Genomic DNA, 27,139 nt, shown 5'->3' with positions numbered 1-27,139 from the left:
TAATTTGAACTAGCCAATAAAATGAACTCTAACCCTGTTTGCTAAATTTCAACTGAGTCTATTTTTCCATTTAAATGTGTAAATGAATTTTAAAAAAGACCAATCCCTTATTCTTTTCCATAGCTGTTAGTCTCATTATACATACGCGTGTATTTCCTTCTATTTAAACAATCCTTAAATTATTACGAAGGTTTGAATTTGTAATATAAACAATACGATTTCATAGCTGAGGAGAATCTGTAAAATATAAGGAGAGGAACAAGGATGTAATCGATGTAAATCCACGTTCTCCTGCTAACCACCTTATCACTGTCATCAGAAAACATATAAAGGATGTACGAGTTCAAAAACCAGAATGTAAGGTTTGTTATTACCAGAACCATTGCACACGAGGATATCCAGGGAGACGACCTTTCAGCACTTCTGAAGCGGGTCATTTGAACCAGAAGTGAAGTTTGGAGGTATGTTTCTATCATTGAAAATACATGCCTGGTGGTTAGTAGTATAACGACTTTATGGGTAACATCGTCATTGTAACTACCAGTTAAGAAGCCAAATGTGTGGAAAGCCATCAAGCCAGAGGAGCTTAGGATCAGAAAATAGTCATTTGGGTCCAATCGGCGAGACCGCTTCGTGTCCATGTAATACGTATTAAGATGATAATTTATAATTAATATTAATATACAAGCAGTGATAGAAATCACGTATTCACTTGCTTGCAATGTAATAAAAGTTGCATCATTCTTCCATTTGTATACAAACGATAGTATCATTGAAGATATGAATGTAGGAAGCATCAAAACAAGTCCAAAAATCACAGATAACGAACTCAGAGCTCTGTTTGGGTAATGTCTAATTTTATGTCTTAACGGTTCTTCATTTGTGTCAGTATTATCCAGAAGCCAGTGACTGGATTCGATACAATTTTCATGTCCTGAATGAAGAGAGTCATCTCTTTCTGTATTATTTACCGATGACCACAAACTCAGTATGAAGTCTGAGGCCAAAATGCAGAACTCCATTCTAGCTGGGAGGAGGTATGGAACAACTTTTCGGACAAGGTCAGTTTGAATTTTAGAGTGTACAAAACAATACGAACTATTGAAGATTGTGACGTTTCCATTTAGACGAATAATGTATTCATTGTTGGCATTACTTACAGTTGTGTTGAACCAGATACAGAAATTTGCTAACAAGATTGGTACAATGGCAAGATCAGTATGAGAACTTTTCCGTAGTATTCCATATCGATAGCAAGTTACCAGGCCCAACTGTACAATCAGAAACATCAAAAGAACGATGTAACTGGCAAAAGATGCCGCAAAATAGGAAGGACTAGGTTCATTCTTTTCGCCACATTCTACTATGATTGCCAAATACAACGATATATGAACCATAACAGCGAGTCCAAAGATCCAGAGAAATACAAGTCTGATGTTAATTGAAGGGTCATGTGCTTTTACCAAAGGCACCAAAACACTTTGCTTCCGACGATGGGTAGCAACGAGAATAATGACCATAGATATCAAACCCAGAAGCACAAACCCCATGACAACGAACCAGTTGACGAAATGTGCCGTGATATCACTGGTTTGTTTTGCTGCATAAATTCCAATCACAACCAAAAGAATAGAAGTCATATGTGAAAACATCATAAAGGCAGAGACTTCTCGTTTTTCTTGGCCATGTTTGGACGTGTCGTAAGACGTGACGGAAATGCCAAGCGCTCGCAATAACATTTGAAGACGGGAGCATTTAGCCATTATTTCCTTCACTATGTTAAAGATGTTGAGGTTTGACTAACTTGAGGTATGAATTTCACTTATTTATACAGAGGATAACACAAGGAAATATTATGGCAGTTTTTAATCTATCTTTGCATCCTCATACTGATTAAACAATTATGTATCTGTAATGAGTTCCTCAAATAGTTATCGCACACGGACGAATCACTAGACGGCATTGTGTTAAAAAGTCTAAAACGTTCGTAGTCTAAAATGTAATTTGATAGAGAGAGAGAGAGAGAGAGAGAGAGAGAGAGAGTTGCACGTGTAGCTTCGGAACAAAAATTCTGAATATGAATGTAAAACTTGAGAAAGAACTAGTGGTCGACACAATAAACGTTTTTGCAATTTCGAACATCTGTACTCATGAAGTCAGGTAAACTGTGTGCATATTTCTTTTCAAGGAGGACTTCGTACTCAAACAAGATTGCACGATTCAAACAAGACTGCATGATTCCTGGCCCTGGGTCTAGGGGTCATTGAGATGTCTAGTTTTTAGAGTGTTTATTGTTTAACGCCGAGTCGGCAATATTTCAGCCAAATATCGGCAAATAAAGTATCTGATGATAATCTTCATCATATTTGCACAAATTGCATTTTGCATAATACTGTTATCATAATCAAAGTACATCCTGGAAAATCTTCATTATTTCGATGACAGCTAGCAGAATTTTATAGGGTTTGGTTGTGCTGATTACTTTTAAAAATCTTTTTATTTGTGGAAATTTAGCAAGCACAGCGAGACACTCCGATGGATGTTAGCCACTCTCCCACTACCATTTTTTTTGAAAATATGTGTCCCCATGCAGGTCATCACTCAGGTCATATGTTTAGGCTAAGTTAATCAGATAAATTAATCGAATTTTTTTTATCTTCCTTACTCCTGAGCATCTAGGAGATAATCTTTATAAATTTAATAGTAAACAAAGAGTCTTAACCATACTGTAAAATTCATCTGACATGAGCCCCGAGTTTCAAATCAAGGTGGGACTGAGTTGATCATGTCAAAGTAGCTCAATGACATGATACACAGGAGACTATCCAATACGTAATATCCATTTTATTTTATTTTCAAAATACACAAAGCTACAAAACCCTCCCTATACACCTAATACAGTGCTGAGACATGCTCTATCGTCACAACAGTATATCTCCCCCGTAGTAAGCACATCCCTCTCAAACGAACAGTCCTCAACCTACAATATAATAAAAAAACAGAATAATTATGTGTTATGAAACCCAATTTTAATATTTAGAACTTAAGTGTGAATATTCAGCACCAAACTGAACAGTTTATGATATTTTTTACAACTGCATCTGATTGTACAAATCTCCGTTACCTTTGGACTTTCATTAGAACATGACATTCTAGACGCTTGATAAACAATCAGTCAAATGGTAATCCATATTCTCATTCGTTAAGAAATTCTTTAAATTGTTGAAAAATGATGAGTTGAAAAATGATAAGATGACTAAAGCCCACCTCTTTAAAATGACAAACGCTGTCATTGGTGCCCTTGCTATACTCGTTGACGTTTGCCCGAATTTCTATCCCATGTATATCTCACCCGCGAATGAAAAGATGTAAATTTCAGTCTTTCGTCCTTCTGTTATTTATTCGACTTTGTAATCAAAATTGAAAAAAAATGAAGATCAGACCACAATATTGCATTGCAGTTAAAATAGAAGTGTACAACTTAAGGAGACGTTTTCAATGGTGAGTGACTGTGTGTGGGAGGGGATGGGGTGGGTATGTATTATAATGTTAACTTCGAGGTACATATTCTGTATGTGTTCTTAAAAAAGCGGGCTTCATATTTTAGCGCTTTTGGCGAGAACAAGAATGCGCTAATTCATGATTACCGTTAATAAATCATAAATAAATGCAATACATGGCGCAGACATGTGTAACGCTAAATCATGATTTCACCAACTACTCAATACACATTGATTGCGCTAAATTTTGAATACGTCAATTTATGTACACGTGCAGTATTTCATATAGTGTTGGTACAGATCTCCTCCAAAATAGACGTTAAATTCACAATTTTGTACAAGCCCTTACACTTTAAGGAGTTTTTTCTCCTTTTCTTCTTGTCAAATGTTTAGAGGCTGCCCCTCCCTCTTTACTTTGAAAAACGTTGCTACGGGCCTGACTTCTATGCAATCTACGTATTGGAAAGTATCTGATAACCATCCAAATCTACACCTCCTATGCTAGATCCTAATATGTTTCCAGCGTAAGTGCTTCCACGTGAAAAATTGTTTACTGCCACCGAAAGAAACATTAGAAATTAAATAAATGTCATTGAAATACTAATTCTAATGTGTGCTAATTTTTGCAATCTAGAAAACACGCAGAAAGAAAAGAAAACTTCAAAATTTTGCCTTTTTCTTTTTTACCTGCTTGAAATAATACAATATATTTGTGATAAGTTATGAATATTGATGAGCCAGCAACCAATGAGAATCTAGATCCCCATTTGAAAGACACTAATTAGTAATTATGTGGTGTCGAGAATGTCACGCGTTCCTGAAAGTTCAAGTATAACAGAATTGCACTAAAATATATATGCAGGAATAACCTGTACATGTCATTAAGGAATATTGCCATTGTTGGTACATGTTAGTAAACGGTATTTAACCAAAAATCCATTTTCCCAATTATTTGTATACAGAATGTTAACATCGGATTGGATAGACATTTCACGTTATTCAGATCCCTTATATGTATACCCTTGTCATGTGCAATTTCAGCTAAGCTAATAAACTTCTTAGACATATGTCTCTTTGTATCGTCTATCGTCTCTTTGTGTCGTCTACAATCAAAAATCCTTTAAAGAAGTATGAAGTAATCTGTGGTAATGAATATTATAAAACTCTTAAAGTGTATATGTATGTCATCATCACAGTAAGCTCTAACTTAAAAGTACTGCTCACCCGTAATTTAACTTTATCATTCAGTAACAGCTGCGGACCTAAATCAAACTTTAATGATCAAGAAAAATTCATACAAAGTTCTTACCTTAGAGCAAAACACTATACTAGTATTTGTTTCATTTATTCATAGAGTAGTCATAAAGACCTAACCAAACATCAATGTTTATTACTTTAAATTAGGATGTTGCCTTCTACATCGTTTGCACATCTTTTGCCAAAGGACCAAAATATAGTTATCTTTAGGGCAGAGATATACTCCACAAGAGGAAAATCAAAGCCTGCATCTCATTAAAATTCAAAGATGCACTGCATCTGTAAGATTAGATAAGACTAAAATTTCCTTAAGCAATGATATTTACCTCGGAAGACGAACTCAGTGATTCCAATATTCTTCAAGGGTATAAATTACACTTGTCCTTCACAGAGTTTAATTATACTTTACTCTCTTTAACTATGACCAGAACCTGTTGGTGAACGTCTCTTACCTTAGAGCAGTGTACAGTAAATTTGTATCCAGTATAGGACCTAATCATACACGTTTCTGAAATATCACAGGTAGAGTTCCAGCTACACGAGAGAGTCTCATCACAGGTAGGACAAGGTTTTCCTATAGCGAATGATACTAATGTTATAATCTTAAATTATGGCATACATTTGTAATAGCTATTCACACAGGAGGCAGAATATATCTCGTAATTAGATATTAATTTATCAAATTGTATTTCTTTTCAAAAAATAGGAATGTATTTATTTTTTTTCCCAATAAAGTAACTCTCAACTACACAAAGATATCATTTTTACAATATAAGATTTGAAAGTTGAATATCTTATTTACAGAGGTACTTATCTTTGTGTAAAAGATACAATTTGTCTGAATCAAAGAGAAGAGTTTTCACATCACAATGAATCCTTGAACAAACGGAACTTCTATGAATTGCTCAGCAGGAAATAAAATTCAGATACGAACACAATGAAACAAATGAGAACGCACCTGCTGGACACGCCGTGACGTTACACAACCCCAACTCAATCGACTTTCCCTCGCAATCTTTCCCTCCGTTGCCTGGGACTGGATTATCACACACACGTTTCCGGTTCCTAGCGATCATATCACCGCATGTGGCGCTACAAGCAGACCATGATCCCCAGGAACTCCAACCACCATCAATTACTGCATTTGTATAAACAAAGTTCTGATCAGTCTAGACTCTTTAAAGACTGATGGATAAACAATGTACACTAAAATTGGACACCATAAAGAATAAAATCAAAATGTGAAGCTTCTTCAGTAGACTTTTAAAATACGAACAATTTTCAAGTGTAATGTCTGCTATTTCATAAACCCTTACACATTGGGTAAACAGAAGTTTTAAAGTGCGTGACTGATGTTTAGCAAATAAATATATTGTATACTCACTAAATTTACCAAATGCTAACAGATTTTTAATTCTAAGAAAAATATCTCCCGGAATGTGAATAAATAGCACATAAATATTCTGCTCCAAGTGCTTACCACATATACCACAGGTTTTTGGACAGGTAATGGGACCCTGTGGGTTGTCTGGGGCGCACATATTGGTGTACTTGGCAAACACTGGACAGCCCGGATCATGGTCTTCACAAACGGCTGCATACAGAATATTGGTATTGCACATTACAGTATTTGAGTGTTTTTGGAACATTTCTTTAAGATACGATACATGTACATGTACAAGTTTTCATCTTTTTTGAATTAAACAAACGGGACCACAGCTATAAAAGTCTGCAACTGACAGAGATAAGGTATGAAGCTAAAGATCAATTCTATTGAAAACCTTCGTTGGAATCTTAAAATGGTAAGTATACATGTATTATTAAACTCAAATTCAAGAAGTTAATTTAATTGCAAATTAAACAAAGGACTATTTGCACGTTCTACGACAACATAACTATATCAAGAGATTGTGGTGATAAGCGAAACTAACCTGGGCAGTCGGTCTTATTGCAGGGTTGTGTATCTGAATCAACTCCTGTACAATTCAATCCACCATGCATGGGGACAGGTTGCGTGCATGCACGTGTTCGAGTGTTTACTCCTGTACCACACGTAACACTACAGGGCGACCACCCTGTCCAGTCGCTCCAGCCCCCGTCAACTGTAAACCATGATTTACATAAAACTCGACGATCACTTAAGATTCAACAAAATATAAAAGAAATGCGTTTATAAAACACACGCCCCTGTAAAACACTGGCACAAACGTCAACCATTCAAAAGTTACGGACAGGAAAGACAGACAGCTAGGAAGACGGACAGACAAAAAAACTATACACCCCTGAATGTTCGATAACAATTTATAAAAAAAAAATACGTACTGCAATCAAAATACTGTGTTTTAAATATATATCTAATTTAAGCATAATGACTTGAATATTGATGCAGTGCTTGGGGTCAATGCGCTTCTTTTGGCGCTACAGAGCATTTAGTTTGACCTTTTTGCACTGTAAATACATCTTACACATAAATCAATTCTTAAAGTTTTTCCTACAATATTTTTTATTCAATAAATTATGGGAACAAACACAGCCTTATTTCATCTTGAATAGACACATTAAAATTTGTGACAACGAAAAAAATTTCAAATTACTCCGCATGTTCAATTATTTGTCCTTTTTACACTCAAAAAATTTCATTTTTCTGGCATTAAAAATCTAACAAGAAAAAAAATAATTTGATAGTAATGACATTTTACTGAATTCAAGAAGAATGGTTAAAAGTATCTTATATATTCAGAAAATAAAATAAAAAGTGGGGGTCTGTGATGTTAATTTTTAGATATTACTAAAATAGTGCTAATTTTAAGCTTAAAATAGTGATATTTTTTCTTGATTTTCACAATATATTTGCTATATTTATCAAATATGATGATAGAATTCATGACAGTTTATTTGATATATAATTTAGGACCAGTATAAAACAGTTCACTGTACAAAATAACTCTGTGTGCAGGCTGCATGGAAAGATAGGAATGCAAACTTAACATACTTTAAATACTTAGAAAGAGAAAAAAAAATTATCATTTTCTTCTAAAAACATTCCGCCACAAAATATAGTTCCTCAATTAATGCTTTTGGTATGGAATTTAATCATGGAGTTTTAACTGAATATAGTTTAATTGGCATTGCAGAATCCAAATTTATTGTAAGAATTAAAACTTTATGCAGAATTTTTGAAATATAGGTTAAGATATAAATCTGCTCAAAAGCTCAGGAGCGAACCTCGTTAATTCAAAATTTCTATATCTTTCTTCTGTAAAATTGATTTTTTAACGTAAAAAAACTATGAGCATTTGTCACATTTTAGGTAGACTCAGCCTTTAATACAATATTCATAATAATAGGTCTTACCAGGGCATTCCAGTTCAGTACAACTCTGAATCCCGTAAGGGTCTCCTGAACAGAATTGTCCGTCGTGAGAGGGCGCTGGATTATCACATTGTCGGTCACGTGTCTGCACTCCAGCTCCGCAAGTCAGGGAACACGATGACCAACTAGTCCAGTCTGACCAAACTCCGTCAACTGGAAGACCAGCGAAACGGTTAACATTGACAGCCTGGCGATCGATATGTAACATTCCTCTTTTTTCAGAACCTGAGCACTTTTCTCAGGGAATATAATTTAAAATTTACAGTTTAAGTCAGTTTTGCAAGAGGATCCAGGATTATTTCTTGTAACTTTAATATTTCGAAACTTAGAAAAAGATTTTCAGAAATATGTATTTTGGAGGATTTGGTCTCACACGTAAAAAGGTATTTGGTAAGATTCGTTTTATTGAATAGTGAACATTAAGGGCTTAACAACCCTTATATCCAGGTCCTGTAAAAGAACCCTATCCAAATTGAAAATTTACTCTTTTTTTCCCTAAAGTTTAGGTAAAATTCCCAAATGACAAGCAGATTGAATTTTTCAGTGGTTTTTATATTCAAAAACACTCGAATTTTAAGACTTTAATGATTCATAAAGATGTGAATAAGGAATAAGCCTTTAATGTAACTTTTTCTTCAAAAATAAAAATAAAATAATAATGTAAAACATCAATATTTTCATATTTTGCCACTTTCTCGATTTAAAATTCCCAATTGAAAGGGTACAGGATCCTGGTCAATTAAACCTCAACATCTGTCCTAATCTGAGGATGTTGCATATAAAATGTACCATAAATATTGTAACGAAACCGAGGGTATAAGATTATTACTTAATCAATTAATCGTGGGCCGCTGTTGGTTTCTGCTAACTGGTCCAGGTTGAAATGGTTGTCCACAAAATTTATATACAATCGGAATAACGACCAATTTTTGGTCCACTAAATAATTGGCGAAATGACCAAATTTTAGTTCACTATAATATCTGCACTAGAACCGTGATGAATAACACGTTGTTAAGTTTATGATATTTATTAAGACGATCAAATGGTTCAACTATAAGCACAATGATAAACTTGGTTGGTACAACGTTATTTGATAGTGATGAACCGATCCAGGACGTTACCATTAATTTGGTTATAAACTATAAGAACTAATGTCGCAAAAAACAATATATGGTTAAACGTAATTAGACTTGGTAATATTTGTACATACCACTGTCTTACTCGAGAGATGCTAAGTCGCTCTCCACAGTCGACTGACTTCTAAACACAACACAGCTGTCTTTTATAGACAAAAGTTGTTATGGTGACGTATAAACGTCAGATACCAATAACGTCACAATCAATATCTAATTTGTAAGTTAGCGGGTTTTAACCACTAAAATTACTAAATAACGTTGTACCTATATAGAACATATACAATATAACGCTTTGTAATTACAATACATAAATCAAATTGATAAAGTTCAAATAATCAATTATTGTTCAATTCTTTCGTTCATTGTTCATTGACATTTAGAAGTTTATACACATCGGGTTCAGGGTCCGTTTATTCGGAACTTGTCAACAACAGTTAATCCGAATTTCACAGGTAAACTTATCGGAACGTAACAAAATGTTAAATCTTAAGTGAATGTAATCTGAAGTTTATCAATGACAGATGATGGCAGACGGGAATTGATTGCAATAGATCAGATTGAAATGACTCTAATGATAAGTGTTTGACTTTAATGATAATAAGTGTTTGATTTCTCTTTATATTTTCCTACTTAATTAACATATTAAACAACTCACTAGATTTATTAATTAATTAATGCTTTAAGTACATGTAATTCCCTAAGTTTAAATTCTTAATCATGAAACTCACCTGGACATGGTAATTGAATACAATTATCTATTTCGCTAGATGTCCCATTGCAGTCTCTCCCTCCATAAGCTGGCACAGGATTGGAACACTGACGGGAACGAGTTTTGGTGCCGTTGCCACAGGATACACTGCATACGCTCCATGAAGACCAATCAGACCAATTACCATCGACTCCTGTAAAAATACGTTAATAGATAATTAAAAATAAAGATTATTTTTCGGAAAACAAAGGAAGTTTTTAGCAAATTCAAAAGGAAAGTACAAAAAGGAAAAGCAAACAGAAGAGTGAAAAATAGAAATATTTACTATAAAATTTCTTCTTTATACAAATGGAACTTTATTAAATCATATGGAATCATACTACATGTTCCGCACGTGATTGGACAAAGCTGGAAACCAGAGGGATGTTCAGGAGAACAGAACATACTTTTGAATGTCTGGCAGTCGGGGGACAAGTCTTTACAAACATCTAAGGAGAATCGAATATTCATTTTTAATGAAAGATAAAAGGTATTTTACAGAGTAAATACATCTTTATATAATGGACTGATAATAAACTGCCAAAATGATACTACCAACATTGAACATTCCCCTCTAGCAACAATTCATATAAAGACTTTACCAATCATATAATTAGGTACCAGTTTACATTATTTTCCTTATTTTCTGACATTTTACACAACTTTTTCCCTTTTCTTTAAATCTGGTACAACAAAACTGAAAGTGTTGCTAAGATGTATAATCTTACATGGGCACACGGATTGATTACAAGACCTCATTTCTGTGACGTTTCCATCACATGACCTGCCACCATACAGAGGAAGCGGATTGTTACAGGCACGTGTCCGTGTTTCGTGGCCAGATCCACAGGTTACACTACAAGATGACCAATCTGTCCAAGACGACCAGCCTCCGTCCACTAAATAATGAAGACCCCAGTTAATTGATTTTTCAAAAATAAAAATAGCGTTCTTTTCATGCATTTCCCAAATTCCACCCCCCCCCCCCAAAAAAAAAAAAAAAAAAACAACTGTGTTAGGTTTTATTCCCCTGCAATTGATTTCAAAACATTTTAAATAATTAACAGGAGCATTGTTATTGACTAGTGTTGTCATTACTGTAGATTCCTATTATATGGAGCGTAATTTTGGCATTTTATAATATCAAAATTTTTGTGATTAGAGATATGCTCGCTAAGGTCAGTGAGTAGAATACGATTCAATTATGGACCAGTGAAGGTCGATATGTAGACTGTTATAATTAAGGACTCATGTCTGTCAGTCAAGTGATACTGACTGTCTGTCAGTCAAGTGATACTGACAGAATACAGTGCAAGCGATATCACTGTGTTGTAGAAAAATATTGTTTGACATGAATAATATATAACCATACACTGACCGTGAACTAAAGTCCACTAGAGTCTATAATAGTTATATTATATAATCACCTCAACTGATAAACCAAAATACGTATTTGTGGAATTACCGATACATAAAATAGACTCACAGCCTTGAGACAATATACCTGTAAACTAGTAAGCTTTGTAAAACGTTTAGCATTCCTAGCTGCTGTATTCTCCAAAACGTTTTCATTTTTTTATCTTTAGAATCCACCCAAAACTCATAACCCTCTCTCTATCAGGAAGAAAGGAAATAAGCGAACAAAGCATACAAAATACTTATAGCTTCAAATGTACAATTCATATTCAATTTCTTAATTTAGTATTTAGAGCAAAGTTCTTATCCTTGAAAGCTATGAAATTAAGACAAACAAAACATTTCTGCGGAAAATTCTTTTGGCAAAATGGTATTATTAAGGTTTGAATCGAAGCAATAAAAATCCTGATTATCAATTTTCCCTTCGAGTCTTACATGCTAACCACCACGCTATACTGCTTTAAAACTAAACTAAAACTAAAAGTATATAAAAATCCCAATTTTTATCATAAGCCTTGAAAAGAATGTAAAGAAGGAATGGTAAAGCGACCTCAACGGATTTTAAAGACATTCGAATATTTTTAGGTCTAGATTCTTCGGGTTTTTTTTTTGTTTTAAATTTTCATTCCTCAGAACAAATACGTCCCCGGACGACAAACTTAAAAAAAACTTGGAATGGCTTTTACTTTCATTAGACACGGTGATAACAAACAAGCCGTCGATATCATATTCCGCGGGCGCGCATCGATATCAGAAACGGAAGTGTATCACGTGACATACCTCAGTAAATGAAATCTTCTTATATGATAAAAAATGACAAATAGAACACAGAAAAAAAGAATACATTCACACTTGAGATGTTATCCCGTTCAGACGAGGTGAACAATATATTAAACTGAAAAGTTACCTGGACAGGGTGTTTGTGAACACGATTGTACATCGTGTAAGCTGCCGACACAATCTTTTCCACCACCCGAAGGCAAGGGATTCGAACATGACCGAAACCGGTATTGTGATCCTCCGCCACAAGATAAAGTGCATGATGTCCAGTCTCCCCAAACAGACCATAATCCGTCAACTAAAATGTAAATCTATATATGTATTTATGTTCACTATTAAGCATGTAGTTGTATGCTATTATTCTCCTAGACTAATCAAGTACCCTAGAATCAACACAGAAAATATATTAATGCTAATGACGGATATATCATTCTTATAGTTTCTTGTAATGAGTATAAATACATGCACAGAGATACAATTTTATTTCAAAAATATTTTCACAGTACTTTACAATACTAAAAATACTCAAATTAGCTATTAAGCGCTTTCATGCCTACCTACTTTGAAGCCTTTATGGTGGTGTAATTTTTCGAAAATTTAACTTATAACGTAAATGTATAAAACAGATCATTCTGTCCACATAGAAGATGAAAAAAAGCATGGCAAATTCTCAGAAGAAGAAAGACCCAAGTCTTGTAGTGTTAAAGACAATTATGTGCTAATTATCATCATCAGTCCTGTATATAGGATAATATAATCTCACATCCTATAATGTGTATCTTATCACCTTGGCATTGTTGAGTGTTGCAATCGGCTACACCCTGTGCAGATCCACTACACATCAGTCCACCATGTGAGGGGGATGGGTTGTTGCACAGACGTGATCTCATTTTGACCCCTCCCCCACAGGTCAAAGTGCACACAGTCCATTTTGTCCAAGTCCCCCAAGCACCATCCACCGCTTGAATTATAATAGATAAACTTAAATTATTAAAAGATTACTGCATTAATATATCAAATATTCAGCTTTTTACATTTTACATATTTTTTTTTTCTTACGACAAAGTCCGCAGGTGTGTGGGCAAACATTTTGGCCGTCCACGTTATCTGGAGCACAGAAAACGTCCTTCAACAACCCACACTGAGCACTACTGTCTTTACATGAACCTGCGTACAGGTAGAAAAGACAAGAAAATCTCCAAACCTACACCTTGTTAACTAGATTATGATAAAATGAAGCAAATAACAGTATTTTTATAAGGACAAAAGTGATCTAACATAAATGAAAAAAATGCTGACATTTGAAGTGTATGCACTGAAGCCTACTCCAGTTTTTTTTTCATTTTAAACCTTATATACACTTTTATTTAATATGTCGGAAAAGACAGTATCAAGATTACCTTTTCCGAGATTATCCATTGAATTTTTTTTTAACTTTTCCGGAAACTTTGCAGAAAGATGAACGGGGAGGCAAATTAAGAGCCCGACCGATAAATATCAAATTGAAACATTTTCTATAGAAATCTTTGTTTCATGCACATTTTAATCCTATAAAATAAAAAAAAAAAGAATATTTGTGAGAAATGGCATACGGGCACAAGGTGCTAGGATGCAAGTCTGTGTTTCTTTCAGATCTCCAGTACATGGATTTCCTCCGTGTGCTGGCGCTGGCTGTGTACAAGACCGGACTCTAGATTCTATTCCTGCACCACACGTTACACTGCAGGTTGACCAACTCTCCCAACTAGTCCATCCCCCGTTCACTGAAGTGAGAACACGTGCTTATTTTGTATTTCAAAATGACCAACTAATTTCACGGCTAAGCAGAACCTGTCCTACCTGGACATGGAACCTGGGAACAACTCTGTGACTCGTGGTTACTGCCTGTACACGTTCTCCCACCATAGGCTGGTGTGGGGTGATTACAATGTCTGGTCCGTATTTGAGCTCCTGCTCCACACGTTGTAGAGCATCCACCCCATCGGCCCCAGCTTGACCATCCGCCATTCACTATTGGAAAGATGATATTGAGGTATGCTTTCTTAAAATTACTATTCTGTAGGCTTGGGGGTTTATAAAGTGAATGATATCTTAAAAAGATAATAACATGTACATGGGTATACGTAATGTTTTGTCAAAATACCTGGACAGTGTGTAACTTGACAGCTTTTGGTTTCTTGATTAGATCCACCACAATTTTTTCCTCCGTTGGCAGGGGCGGGGTTCGTGCACTTTCTACTACGGGTTTGCGATCCTCTTCCACATGACCTTGAGCAGGACGACCAAGAATTCCAAACAGACCATCCTCCGTCAACTATATATACAGTATTTAGTTTTACAATGTTTGAAAATGTTTGCACAGTATTTATTAGAAAAAGACGATAAAAAAGTCATTTTTCTATCTACTTATGACAGGCCATCTTAGTATTTCTTCCGAAAACAAAGATTTATCTTTTAACACGCCGTTTAAAAATAACTCCTTTAATTCTAAGAGATACCTTTAGATTTCAAGTGCTATCTCTTCGTTTATGCGAAATCTTAAAAGAATATCTCTTCATAGTAAAGATATCTCTCTCTCTCTCTCTCTCTCTCTCTCAGGGAAAAGAGCTCTTTGACCAGAAGAACGTATTGTTTTGTCAATAAATTAAAGAAAACAATTGATGGTAAAGAGGTAAACCCCTGAAAGTTTTGTAATGTCAGTTTTTCGTGAGGTATATTTTTAATATCTACTATGATAAAGAATTAAAATGGTAGAGAGAAACACAGGTGACAAATGCCTTGCTTCGTATGAAATTCAGTTAAACTTGACCTTTTTGCACTCTGAAAAAAAATTGAAAGATAGTAATATTTAATCCTGTCACGTTGGAATCAAAATGCTTAGGAGAGTTCCTTAGAGAAACAATAGGATCAGAATAAAATGCGTTCAGCAGACTAAGTACATACTTAGTACATACTTTCATCACATAGCTGCTGGAATTAGACTTAAACTACCTGGACATGGTTGTGAGCAAGTTTGGCTTTCTTGAGAATTGCCAACACAATTTGTTCCACCATATTTAGGTCGGGGATGATTACAACTGCGGTGACGTATACGTCTTCCGGCTCCACAGGAAGTAGAACAGCTGCCCCATGTGCCCCAGGATGACCAGCCACCATTTACTGTGTTAAAATGTGTTCAGAAACTTAAGATAGCATATGAGGTTTATCTAAGAATGATTATATACGGAAAACTTCCTTTATCACTACCTGACTAATGTAGTGTTTTGAATACTTTTTTGGGAAGCAAATGTATATATGTGTATTCGTGAATGAAATCCGTTATGAATGTGCATTTGCATGAAGAAGTAGTACATCTTGAAAATTTGACAGATAATTTCATTAGCTTATATAAGAGCAAAATGTAAATGACAAAACATTTTTTTTTAAATTCATGGACCTGAATGAGAATGACCAGCTTACTCGGATTTGGTTGGCATGTACACGTGTTTTTGTTACACTTATGGTGGTAACCGCTACTACATGCATGATGTGAACAATGTGAGTCCGCTGTACATTCTACAAATAAAAACTTCCAAGAATGAGGGCGTACAAGGCGAGGACAATTCCCCTCCGAGACAATATATTTCACAATTTTCAAAGTTCATGGATAAGTTAATATATTTTTCAAAAATTATTTTGCGAGTAATGTCATCTGAAGACCTTAAGATCATTCAAATCATGCGTGAGGCTCTTTTTTTTTTCTTTTTACATACCTAAAAGCATAACCGAAAAATAGATTTTATCAATGAGTAATAAACAAAGTAAAGAAATCAAATGTGTAAAACATGATAGTGACGACACAGTTTTGAAAAATACAATTTTTCCATGACTTGTGGAATTTCTCAGAGCGGGGGATTACCCTCAACTTTACACCAGCATTCTTTGTTCTAAAGCCACAAATTCATGATACATACACTGTGATATATTTAAACGATGTCTATTTTGAATTTATTTAGAATGCAGATTTTATAAAAAGGAAATTTACCAAAGCACATACAAGCAGAGCCGTCTGATGTTGAGCAAAACGGTTGTTTTCCCGGGCTACATCGTAGAGAGTGACAAGATGCGTCACCGTTACAATGACTTCTGCACACACATGACGCAGAATCACAAACTGCGAGGTATCCATTTGAACATCTGTGGTTGGAACAATCTGTGCTTTTCGAACACGTCGTTTCACAGGTACATGTTTTCGTATGTCTTTGCGCAGTCGTACACATAGCGTCACTTCTTGTACACCTCGTATGGGAACAGTCGTTGTTGCTGTGACAAATACGGCCACAAGTACACGTGTGTGAAGTGGGTGAACAGATGGGAGTATATCCTGATGCACAGGAGTGTAGGGTACAGTCTGAGTTGGCTTTGCATGACAGACTTCGACAGAAACATTTATTACCTTCGCATCTCCTTTCAAATCCGTGAGGACAGTATTGATGGCAATCGCTATTTGCTAGACAGTCTGAAATTGTTAAAAATATTTGATAAAGGTTTTCCAATTGGGAAATTAGAATCATTATTAAGTAAAAATAATGCTTTCTTCCATTTTTTTCATGCATTCCATTTTTAGGAATATTTCAAATACCGAAATTGTGAACCTGTTCTTCATTTTATTATTACTCTAAAATGTATTTCGCAAAAGCAATCTATTATAATATATATTATTCTTTAATTGTAAAAAGATTACAAACTAGCCTTTACAAAATAACGACTATCAAATTATCGATTAAAAAATGTTTAAAAGCATGCTGAACGAGAAATTATATAGATTTGCGATACATGTTTATATGAAGAACTGATTGCACACTATAGCTGAGTTGAAAAGTATTTTCTTTATGATTAATTAAAGAATGACAGTTTGAGAAGTATTTCATTTACTGCGGACTAATATTCCACAATGTCAACGAACATAAAAATATATCATTAGTATTAAAATGATTCTATAGTGTCCCTTTCTTTCTATAAACGAAGGTAAACAGATAGAGACAAGTTCCTGAAAACAATTAATAAATGGAAGTTCAGAGGTCATGCTCACTTGGCGTATTCATATAAAACCTTATTCTGATTTACCACTTAAAATTAATATCCGTCATGGGTTACACGTATTCACGATAATGTGTATAAACATTTGTATAACTCTCTTTAAAAGCATCTTATCCCTTACAATAATAAAATAGGCCGTTAAATAAATCTTGTAAAGATGATAAATATTTTAGATTATTAACTTAAAGGAAGACACTGTGTATCATTAAACACATCACGTCTAAAGATATGACTAGAAAGCGGAACAATAAGACTTGCTATTGAGGAAGTATTTAAGGACTTACTGTTTATTCCTTAAACATGTATGTCTGAACTTCCTTATTCATACGCCCATATTAAAAAGTATTGAACAGGTTGGAGAGAATACTCGAAATCGGGTATTATCCGTGAAATCGCGTATAGTCCTCGATATCAGGGTATCGTTGAATCCGCGAAATCGGGTATACCGTGCAACTTTCTGTAAAAACAGAAAAATAAAGCAACGGCGCATTGTGTCAGTTAGTGTTACTTGTACATCAGTATCTTGGGAGTTTATTTTTATTGAACTCAATTTCAATGGTTGTCTGACAAGTTTAAAATCACATGACAAACACTGCTGGGGTAGCAAAGAAGGCACGGTGGAGTCATTATTTTTCAGTACAAGTTCTAAAAACAAATAACTACATGTCGTCTGTGTTTATTTCCCTATAAATTATTCCCCAATTTAATTTCTTAACCTGTGCATTATTCACAAAATGTAAAACTTTGAAGAAATTTAACGACTAACGCTGTGTTATGCATTTTTTACTTAAAAATGTATGGCGTCCCTTTCACGTTAAATTTGAATTATTCCTCAGTTGGTAAGTACATGTATTTCTCATCGATATAGAATACCGACGTTTTCATAATTGAAAAAAAATAGAATAAAAACAAACAAACATAAAAAAACAACAAAGGGAAAGCAGGTTGAAAAATGATATAAAATGAAATAAATTTAATATCTACATGTGTGCATGCATGTAAACTTAAATACATTTTTAAAAATTAATACAGTGTATATTGATAAAGGTAAAGAATCTTTAGTAAAATCATCAGTTCCTCCTATGGTGTATGTGTACAGTCCTGCAATTCCCGCGGGGAAAGGAGGAGGTGCGTATTTTTTAAAGAAAATATTTTAATGTCAGTTTACCATAAAAATTTTCATTCAAAGAACCCGCCAATGTTTTGGTTGCATTTTGATTGATGCAAGCGACGTTATTTTACCTGTGTGTGTTTTTGTGGAAATTGAGAACGAGATGTCTTTTTAAAAGGATTTTCGTTTAGAGGGGGTGGGGGTGGGGGGCTTTGTTCATATAAATAAATTAAAAAAAATCCAATTCGCACATCTTTTCATGTGCTTATTATACATTCTCAATATAGAGCTAATATTCAAATATGAATTATATATTAAAGTTTTCACATATTATACTGTTTTTATTTTTTATACATAAGAACAAACTGAAGTGGAGTGTTCAATCGCGTCTTAGCTTAAGCCTTGAGCTGCATTGTTTTTAATTAATCATCCATACAGATTGGAGACACTTTCTTTTATTATTATTATAGTATTGGATAGACAGGGTAGATTTTCCCTTCAGAGTCTGTAGTTTATTTTAGGTTAAATCGCTTTAAACCTCATTATAATATGCTAAAATACGTTATCTGATTGATTCTAGACAGTACGTCACGTGACAGGGAACTAAAACTTCATAATTCCCTGTCTTTTCTGTAATCTGTGATACTTATTACTCATGGTTATCACTTTTTGTTATTATTCATCTATGGTGAAAAATGTGTTATAAATAAAATGAAGTTTAGTTATTTTTAAAACTTGTCGAATGTGGTAGAAAATAACAGGTTTCTATTTTAACCTCATATTATTTCGGTATATAAACAAATATTGCATGAATGTTTTGGAGATATGAAGAATTCTATTCACTCAAGAGGGCAAAATAGGGAATCAATATGATTTTTATTAGATGAATAGATCTTCTCTCTTTATCATGCAATGAATATATACCATTCAATGACGTTTAGCACAAAACTCTACAATAACATTTTACATTTAATTTGATTATTTTGAAAGGGGAGGGATGTTTCTCTTGAACACATGCATAACACATTCGAGGTTAATTTTCGCTTGACCGAGATAGTCCGGACAAGGAATGATTAATGTAAGCAGCTAGTAACAACCGTTATAGCTATTCACTTTCGTCCCCTGAAGTCGCCTAAAACTGGTAAAATATTGCCGACTCAGCGAAATTAAATGATCAACAGTTATTTTCTCTCACAAGCTATGTTGCTAAGAACATCATTGTCTTTGCTAAAACGTTGGAGGCATGTGTAATCCAAAGGAAATTTTAATAATTTAAAAAAAAAAATAAAAAAGAATATGTCGCCTTTTATAACTTCTGGAAATTAGCTTTAATTTTCATTCTCTGTTTATAAAACATAATTATGTACTGGTACAAGATATATGTAAGGAATGCTGTTCAACGACAAAAAAAATCAACTGATGAAAATAGATTCATAACCCCCCCCCCCCCCCGTAAAAAAAACTAAATAATATACGCGTTATATTAGTTTTTGCCATAATTTGAAACATTTTAACCCTTAAATAGTTTATACATTTTGTAATGAATTATTTTTATGCACAAGATGAATGTTAAAGCAATCAAATACGATAGAAAACCCCCTGTTTAAATGTCAGATTATTTTGTGTGTGAAATGTGTTTCCGTATAAATTGAATTATTTACAAAATGTTCATGTTTGTCGTATTGATGTGGAAATATTATAAATTCAAGATATTTAATAGTTCTGTTGTGTTGGGTATGAACATGAAGAAGATGCAAATACATTTAACATTATATAAAATATAAAAGCAGAACGAACGTTTGTTTGGGTGCAGATCATGAAATGTACTAAGCTCCACGGGTATTTGTTGTTATATGCGCATTAATTCAGACTTCCAAATTGTTATTTGGCTAGTGATACCTTTAGATAACATTTGTCTCTAGGTGAAAGTTGACTCGGCAAAATGCGCCCTATACGCGATTTCACGGATAATACCCGATTTCGAGTATTCTCTCCAACCTGTTGAAATCGTATTATTGGAAGGGACGTTTAATCTTCCTTACTAAGCAAGATTTCTAGTTCCTTATACATAAAAAAGCTTTGCTGTTTACTTATTTAAAAAATGATAAGGAAATGAAAGAATCAGCATAAGTTGATGGACCTTTGTTTTCAACTCTTGTGAGTAATGTTTATAAGTATCACAATGGTTTATCTCAACGAAAGAGTATGTAGCCCACCTTTATGTTTCTTTATTTTTTTTTTTTTTATTTAATTTTTTAAAATGATTTTTCTTTAACAGTAAAGGAAGCGAGAAGACAATTACGTATAATATGTCATCAATAAAAAAGCTGAACTGGCAATAGATTGATTCGCGAAGACCCTTGACTTCAAATATTGTTTTCAAATACGGGTAAATATCAGGACATCATCTTAATTTATTTATAATAAGTGGTCTACCACAAAAAAGTATACATGTTATTATTCAGGATGTTAAATACCAATGCCAGTGAGAACTCCATGCAGAAAAAAACCCCCAATTATCTAAAGTAAAACAATCATTTATTTTAGATATTGATGGTGTAAAGAAATTATTATATTTATTCCTTCGGTTAAAATTTCGAATTTAGACTTCTAGTTGTAAAACCTCTCTTCCTTTTTGCGATATGATTAGATTTTTTTTTTACCAAATACAAAAATCAGTATTATATCAAAATGGTGAAAAAGAAAACATTCTGATAAAAAAAATGATGGATTGTTTGTATTGAATTATGCTTTTAAAATAATTTTTAAAAAATCCATGAAGGATAATAAGATAATTATATGAGCCTGATTTACACAAATGGAAAGACGGATGGACGGCGAGATGGACATGACTTTTGGTGTATGAATCTAGTGGGGTGGTTCATGTAAAGTATGTTTTGATATTCTATTTTAAGATTTATATATTTACTGATCATGCTATTTTAGTAGATTGATTGAGGAACCCGAATGGTTAATACATGTTATTGTTGTATTATTTGTATATTGATCATGTTTGTAATAGTTGATTTATGACCTTTGAACATGCAATAATAGAAGTGGAGTGATTAATTGTAATGGACTATTTCAGTTAAATTATTTCAGTATCTGCCATCAATTATTAATGGAGTCATTGAAAAAATTGTCCTGTTATATTGTAATTTCACTAATATTTATATCTTGACCTATTATGTTGCTGTAAAGAGAAATTTACGATAGTTACATGTAACCATAGTAAATACTTTGATACTTTTATTTACTGTGAGCTTTACTGAATGTTAAGAGCCTTTATATATCTTAAATTACACTTCTATGATGTAAATGTTTGAAATAATTTGTGAATATATAAGTAATATTTTCTTTTAATATACCGAAATTGCTTGTAGGACTTTAAAAAAATATAACGATCTGAATTTTATAGCAAAGATATATTGATTAACTATACTAAAAACTTTGATTAACATTAGTAAATTCTTTGATACTATAGTAAACTATAGTTAACATCATGTATCGGTATAGTAAACTACAGTTAACTTCATGTATCGGTATAGTAAACTATAGTTTACTATAGTACATTTTCGTTAGGGATACGTTAAATCTTTCTGTGATACAGTTATATTTTGGCTATTTATATAGTTCTAATATAATATCTAATGTTAATTTGGTAATTTTCTAATCACTTGTAATGCTTCCTGAAACTTTCTAGTTACCTATTTCGAGTCTGTAATTTCAGTATTGTTCAGTAAAGCAGTTCATGTATATCCTTGCATTATGAATTGTAGTGTATCGGAGTTATTTTTTTAGATCGGTAATCATTCTGTGATATAATTGACAAGCCGAAAGACACACTTCCTTACCTACCTGTACAACCACAGTGACGTGATGAACAATAGGGTACTAGCCCTGTATTACAGTAGTTGTGGGAACAAGCAGATGATGAAGTACAGTCTTTAACATAGTTGCTTTCTGAAAAGTAAAATGTTACATGTAGGATCATACTTCGAAGGGTGTAGAAATTTATTTTCTCAGGATTTGCACAAGTAAGGCAATTCCAAGTTTTTTCTCTGTTTAGCGTTCACCCATCATTAAAAGACCCACCTACCTATTCGCAAGAAAAAGCAAACAAACAAACAAGACCAAAAAAAAAAAAAAACCAAACAAACAAACAAACAAAAAACAAACAAAAAAACCCCACATGCTTCATAGTCATAAAAATGACGTCATTCAAGGGATTTGATTTCATTAATCTATTTTTCTTGTAGGAATATCAATTCTTCAGCAAAATCAAAGTATTAAATGCTTAAAATATAACTAATATGACATATTGTAAACAAATATTTAGAGAAATTGAGAGAATTCTCAGATTTCGACCAGAATAATAAATTTTTGGACTCCTGATTTTGTTTGTTTTTTTCTGATATGGGGTATCAAAAACCAAAGCGCACGCGGACACTAAACACACACACACACACACAAATTGGAATGGCCTAACCGCAATACTTATTTCTTCTCCTTCTCCGAAAATGTAGAAAGTCGGTTTAATTTATTTGAATGGAAAAAAGTAGAACAGTCTTTTCAGACATTTAAAGTTAATATTTTGACAGTTATAATATAATTGCTTTATAACCTTTTTCTTAATTTACCAGGAAAAACCATTTTTACTAACGTGTTTCACAGGTGCAGGTATGTTTGGCAGAAGATGAACAACGAGGCATAGTGCCAGATGAACACGTGACCTGGGTAGGACATTCAGAATCAGTTCTACAGATTTTGTGACATTGGCAGCTACCCCCAGAACAAACGGATGTCCTTCCTGTAGAACATGCATGGTTATCGCACTCCGCATGCGTAGCACATGTCGTCTGACATGCGCATATGTGCGTTGTTCCGTAGACTGCAGAGCATACTATGTCGCCCCCTTGTGGACAGGAGTACCTACTGCAGTCAGAGTTATGGCCACAAGTATGCTGACATTCACACTTATTAGTCGTTGTTGAACAGATGGAACTGTATCCTGAACTGCAGTGATGGCGTCTACAGTCTGAATTCTTGGAGCATTCGTGTGCTGTAAGAAAGTTAGCGAAAGTATTCTGTTACCACAAAATATCTAAAGAAGGTCTTCAATTAGCCCCAATCAACTTTTCAAACTATTCTCTAAGCATGTGAGTTGTTTATGATAAATTCCCGTTAATTCACATTGTTTACCAAGCTGAGGAAGACTCAGTTAATGCAGAAAAAATTCTAGAAAAAATATAGACAACCTCATATGCAAAATGATTGAGATGTGTTGTATATCAAATTTTCTTACCTACACAAGCACAAATCCGTGCGGAGTAGCCATCTATGACCTCTACCCCACAAATTGAATGTTCCGTCTGATAAAAACACGTAGCAGGACATTCCGTGCTGTTAGTGCAGGTGAAGTACGTACTGGAGTCCACTATTTCACATTTGTACACATCTACGATAAAGACATGAAAGATCACCTCTGGAATCTGACTAGGAGAACCAAAGCAATAGAGCAAAAGGAAAGAAGTAATCATTTATCAACATGAAAAGTAATTGCATTTCAGGCCCGAACAAACTGGGGGAGAAAAGCGTTGTAGGGTAAATGCCCGAACAAACTGTGGGAGAAAAGAAAAGCGTTGTAGGGTGATCTTTGTTACTCGGATAATGAAAATCAAATCGTTTGATAACCATCAAAATTTGAAGTAATACAGCTAATGTTGTCTCTGTTCTTTTGCTGCTTTTATTGTTATGTTGATATCAACAAATCTGTCCATGTCTTGCCTATTAACGTCATGTTTCAGCTTAATCACAAAAGTAAAAAAAAAAAACAATAGAGTCGAATTCATTGCACTTATAGCATGCCACCATGCTGAAGAGTTTTGCCAATGTTTCCACTCCTGCTCTACAGAAGGAAATGAGAAAACTCCAGCATACTGATCTATTGTACATCTCGCAAGAAATGGTATGGAATCTTATGTGCAACTCTTAACCCTAAAGGCATGTATCAAAATCATTCCAATTGGAAAGAAGTTTCAGCGTCTTATTCAGTTTGAATTCTATTTTTAAAGCTATTTCTGTTACATGTATTCTAACTGACACGTCCAGGTTCAACACCCTATAGACGTTATATACTTGTCTGGTTTCAAAATATGATGAATATTTTGAAAGTTATACATGTACGTATGTATATTGTGCCTTCTTTTGAATGTTAATTATGATGCAGATATCACTTGAAACCCTTAAACCTAAACCTATACATTATTTCTAAATATATTATTAATTTGAATTAAGAATTACAACAAAAATCACACATTTTTTCTGCAGTTGTGTATTGAGATTGCACAGGTACGCCGTCTTGCGAAATATTGTGCTAACTGGATCAGTGTGAACTTAATTATTCTGCTTTCAACTCCAAGAATGCTGGGTTGGGAGTTCGGGATGACATATGCAATTGTTAGCAAGAGGAAAAATTCTAGCTTTGTTTCCCTAGTTGGTTTCGAACTGCGTAAAATATTTGAATCACTATATATATATATATATATATATATATATATATATATATATATATATATATATATATATATATATATATATATATATATATATATATATATATATATTATATAGTTGCAGACAATATTTTATAAAATCAGATATAAAATATGATGTTATATATAGTAATCGTGCTCAAAAGACCCATTATTTAACAATATAAATTGTGAGTAGAGGAAATATAGACCTTTGAAACAGAGGTGGGATCAGGTGCCTTGGATTGATTGATTGATTGTGTGTTCTTTTACGCCCCATTCGAGAATTTTTCACTCATATAAAGACGTCCCCAGATACCGGTGAAGGGCTTCACATTTAGACCTTTACTCGGCACTCAGGGCCATTGAGCAGTGAGGGTTCTTTATCGTGCCAACGCCTACCTTGACACGGGTCCTCCTTCTGTCAAGGTCTCATCCGAAGGACCCACAACTTTCACTCAAAAGTGCCGAGCACTTGGCAAAGGAACAAATGCTACCTCTTTTTATTGACTTAGGTCTTTAGCGGCCGTGATTCGAACACATGACCTTCCGATCACGCAGGTGCCTTGGAGGACTGAGCATCCCCTATCCAGCGGTCATATACATATATTTTCTTTTTACAGATGGAAAAGTGTAATTCGATCAATATTTAACAAATAAGCGAAAAAAAGTTTTCGTAATCAAGTCATATGACCATTCTTTCATGATTATGGATTATGAGCCGTTTGATACGCAAGATTAATCAGCACATTTTTCAACTCTAAATTTTAACAGGTGAAAGAAAATGAAAGAAAATACTCGAAATACTCACATAAAGAAATGATAAATAAGAATTTCCATTTCATGGCGCAAACATACAGTTACCTATTAGTTCTTATCAATAATTTAAGGTAGAATCAAACCAAGGCCGTGCGTGTAAAGTCGTATCACTGATTTGATTGTTTTCGCCTCTGGTTATATTTATCGGCACTGATATATATATATATATATATATATATATATATATATATATATATATATATATATATATATATATATATATATATGCACTTCAATATTAATAAGCAAGAGAAGACGCTGAAAATTTTCAAAAGTTTAGAACCGACACAGAAAGGAACGACGCACGACGACGGACAAAAACAAATTCCAACAGGTTACCTGATGACGTAAAAATAAATAAAAATCAAACAAAAACATTAATGAAAACCTAATTATCAAGATAAAATGACATTATTTATAGCAGTGTTTTATTTTGATAAACCAATGTCAAACTCTACGAATCCTAGAGATCTGTCCAATTAAATGAGGTTATATGTCTTATCAGAAGCAGGAAAAGCATCCTACCCAGGTCAATGGCCATAATCGTGGAGTACACGGGCCAATTATGCAGCTTTCCATCGATGCTATCCTAACGAGAGTGAAAAATACTCGAAGACCCTTAAAGCAAACAAACAACAAATACACACAGATATCACTGTTTATTTTTGTAGTACATAGAATAAGCATGCATTGCAGAGAAAAATCTGTAAAAAGTAAGTAAAGGAACCAGTGTCGTTCTGATAAAACCTATATTGTTGAAATATCCAAATCTAGTCACAGAAAAAATACCACGATTGTAGGAATTTAAAGCCCAGTACATCAGATTCGTGATGACCAGAATAGTTCCACAGAATGATAGAGTTCTTGACGACCTTCCATGTGTTCTAAACCGGCGCGTTATTATGAACAGATGTGTTTGGATGTATGTTTCTAATATACAAAATATCCGACTGACAATTATTGATTTGGTCAGTGTTTGCCCGGTAAGTCCAGCGATGAGGCCAATTGTGAAAAAAGCAATTGTTCCCGAAGAACTTAGAATTAATATGTATTCATTGGCAGTCAAAGGCATTTGTGAATATTTGCAATATTTTTTCATTATATGAGTGCAGATACAGGACATAACGCATGTGCAGATTGCACTGAAGGCTTGTGTATAATCCATTACAACAATCACAGTTTTGTTTTTCCACCTATAAATCACAGCAGTAAGAATCATTGACAAAAATACTGGCATGTTAATCAAAATTCCAAGTATGGGTGCTATGACTTTTGTTCCGGTTGCAGGGGCTCTCGTACCTATAACATCAGGTTCGTCATCTTCGTTCCAGTTTATGGCTTCGTACTGGTCCTGCGATGGAGAATTTCTGTCTGTATTCACAGCCAT

At 33.9% G+C, this 27,139-nt stretch overlaps 1 protein-coding gene across 1 annotated transcript in view; it reads right to left on the bottom strand.

Moving 5' to 3' along the window:
• The window catches only part of LOC133201638 (A disintegrin and metalloproteinase with thrombospondin motifs adt-1-like), a 93,249-nt gene extending 66,110 nt beyond the window's left edge, over window positions 1-27,139 (bottom strand). Inside the window, exons 1-17 of the mRNA XM_061337427.1 lie at window positions 27,052-27,139; window positions 23,710-23,858; window positions 23,337-23,462; window positions 16,235-16,573; window positions 16,109-16,136; window positions 15,202-15,369; window positions 14,354-14,524; window positions 14,050-14,220; window positions 13,803-13,973; window positions 13,270-13,377; window positions 12,998-13,171; window positions 12,338-12,508; window positions 10,743-10,913; window positions 10,356-10,463; window positions 9,995-10,168; window positions 8,112-8,282; window positions 6,689-6,859 (exon numbers count right to left, since the gene is read on the bottom strand). Coding sequence (XP_061193411.1) covers window positions 6,689-6,859; window positions 8,112-8,282; window positions 9,995-10,168; window positions 10,356-10,463; window positions 10,743-10,913; window positions 12,338-12,508; window positions 12,998-13,171; window positions 13,270-13,377; window positions 13,803-13,973; window positions 14,050-14,220; window positions 14,354-14,524; window positions 15,202-15,369; window positions 16,109-16,136; window positions 16,235-16,573; window positions 23,337-23,462; window positions 23,710-23,858; window positions 27,052-27,139 — 2,659 coding nt within the window. The remainder of the gene's footprint in view (window positions 1-6,688; window positions 6,860-8,111; window positions 8,283-9,994; window positions 10,169-10,355; window positions 10,464-10,742; window positions 10,914-12,337; window positions 12,509-12,997; window positions 13,172-13,269; window positions 13,378-13,802; window positions 13,974-14,049; window positions 14,221-14,353; window positions 14,525-15,201; window positions 15,370-16,108; window positions 16,137-16,234; window positions 16,574-23,336; window positions 23,463-23,709; window positions 23,859-27,051) is intronic.

Source organism: Saccostrea echinata, unplaced genomic scaffold, assembly GCF_033153115.1.
Source record: "Saccostrea echinata isolate AGI-Se365-2 ecotype Australia unplaced genomic scaffold, CSIRO_AGI_Sech_v1 ptg000045l, whole genome shotgun sequence".
Lineage (NCBI taxonomy): Eukaryota > Metazoa > Mollusca > Bivalvia > Ostreida > Ostreidae > Saccostrea > Saccostrea echinata.
The sequence above is the reverse complement of the archived record's forward strand: the minus strand, read 5'-3'. Positions and strand labels throughout refer to the sequence as shown.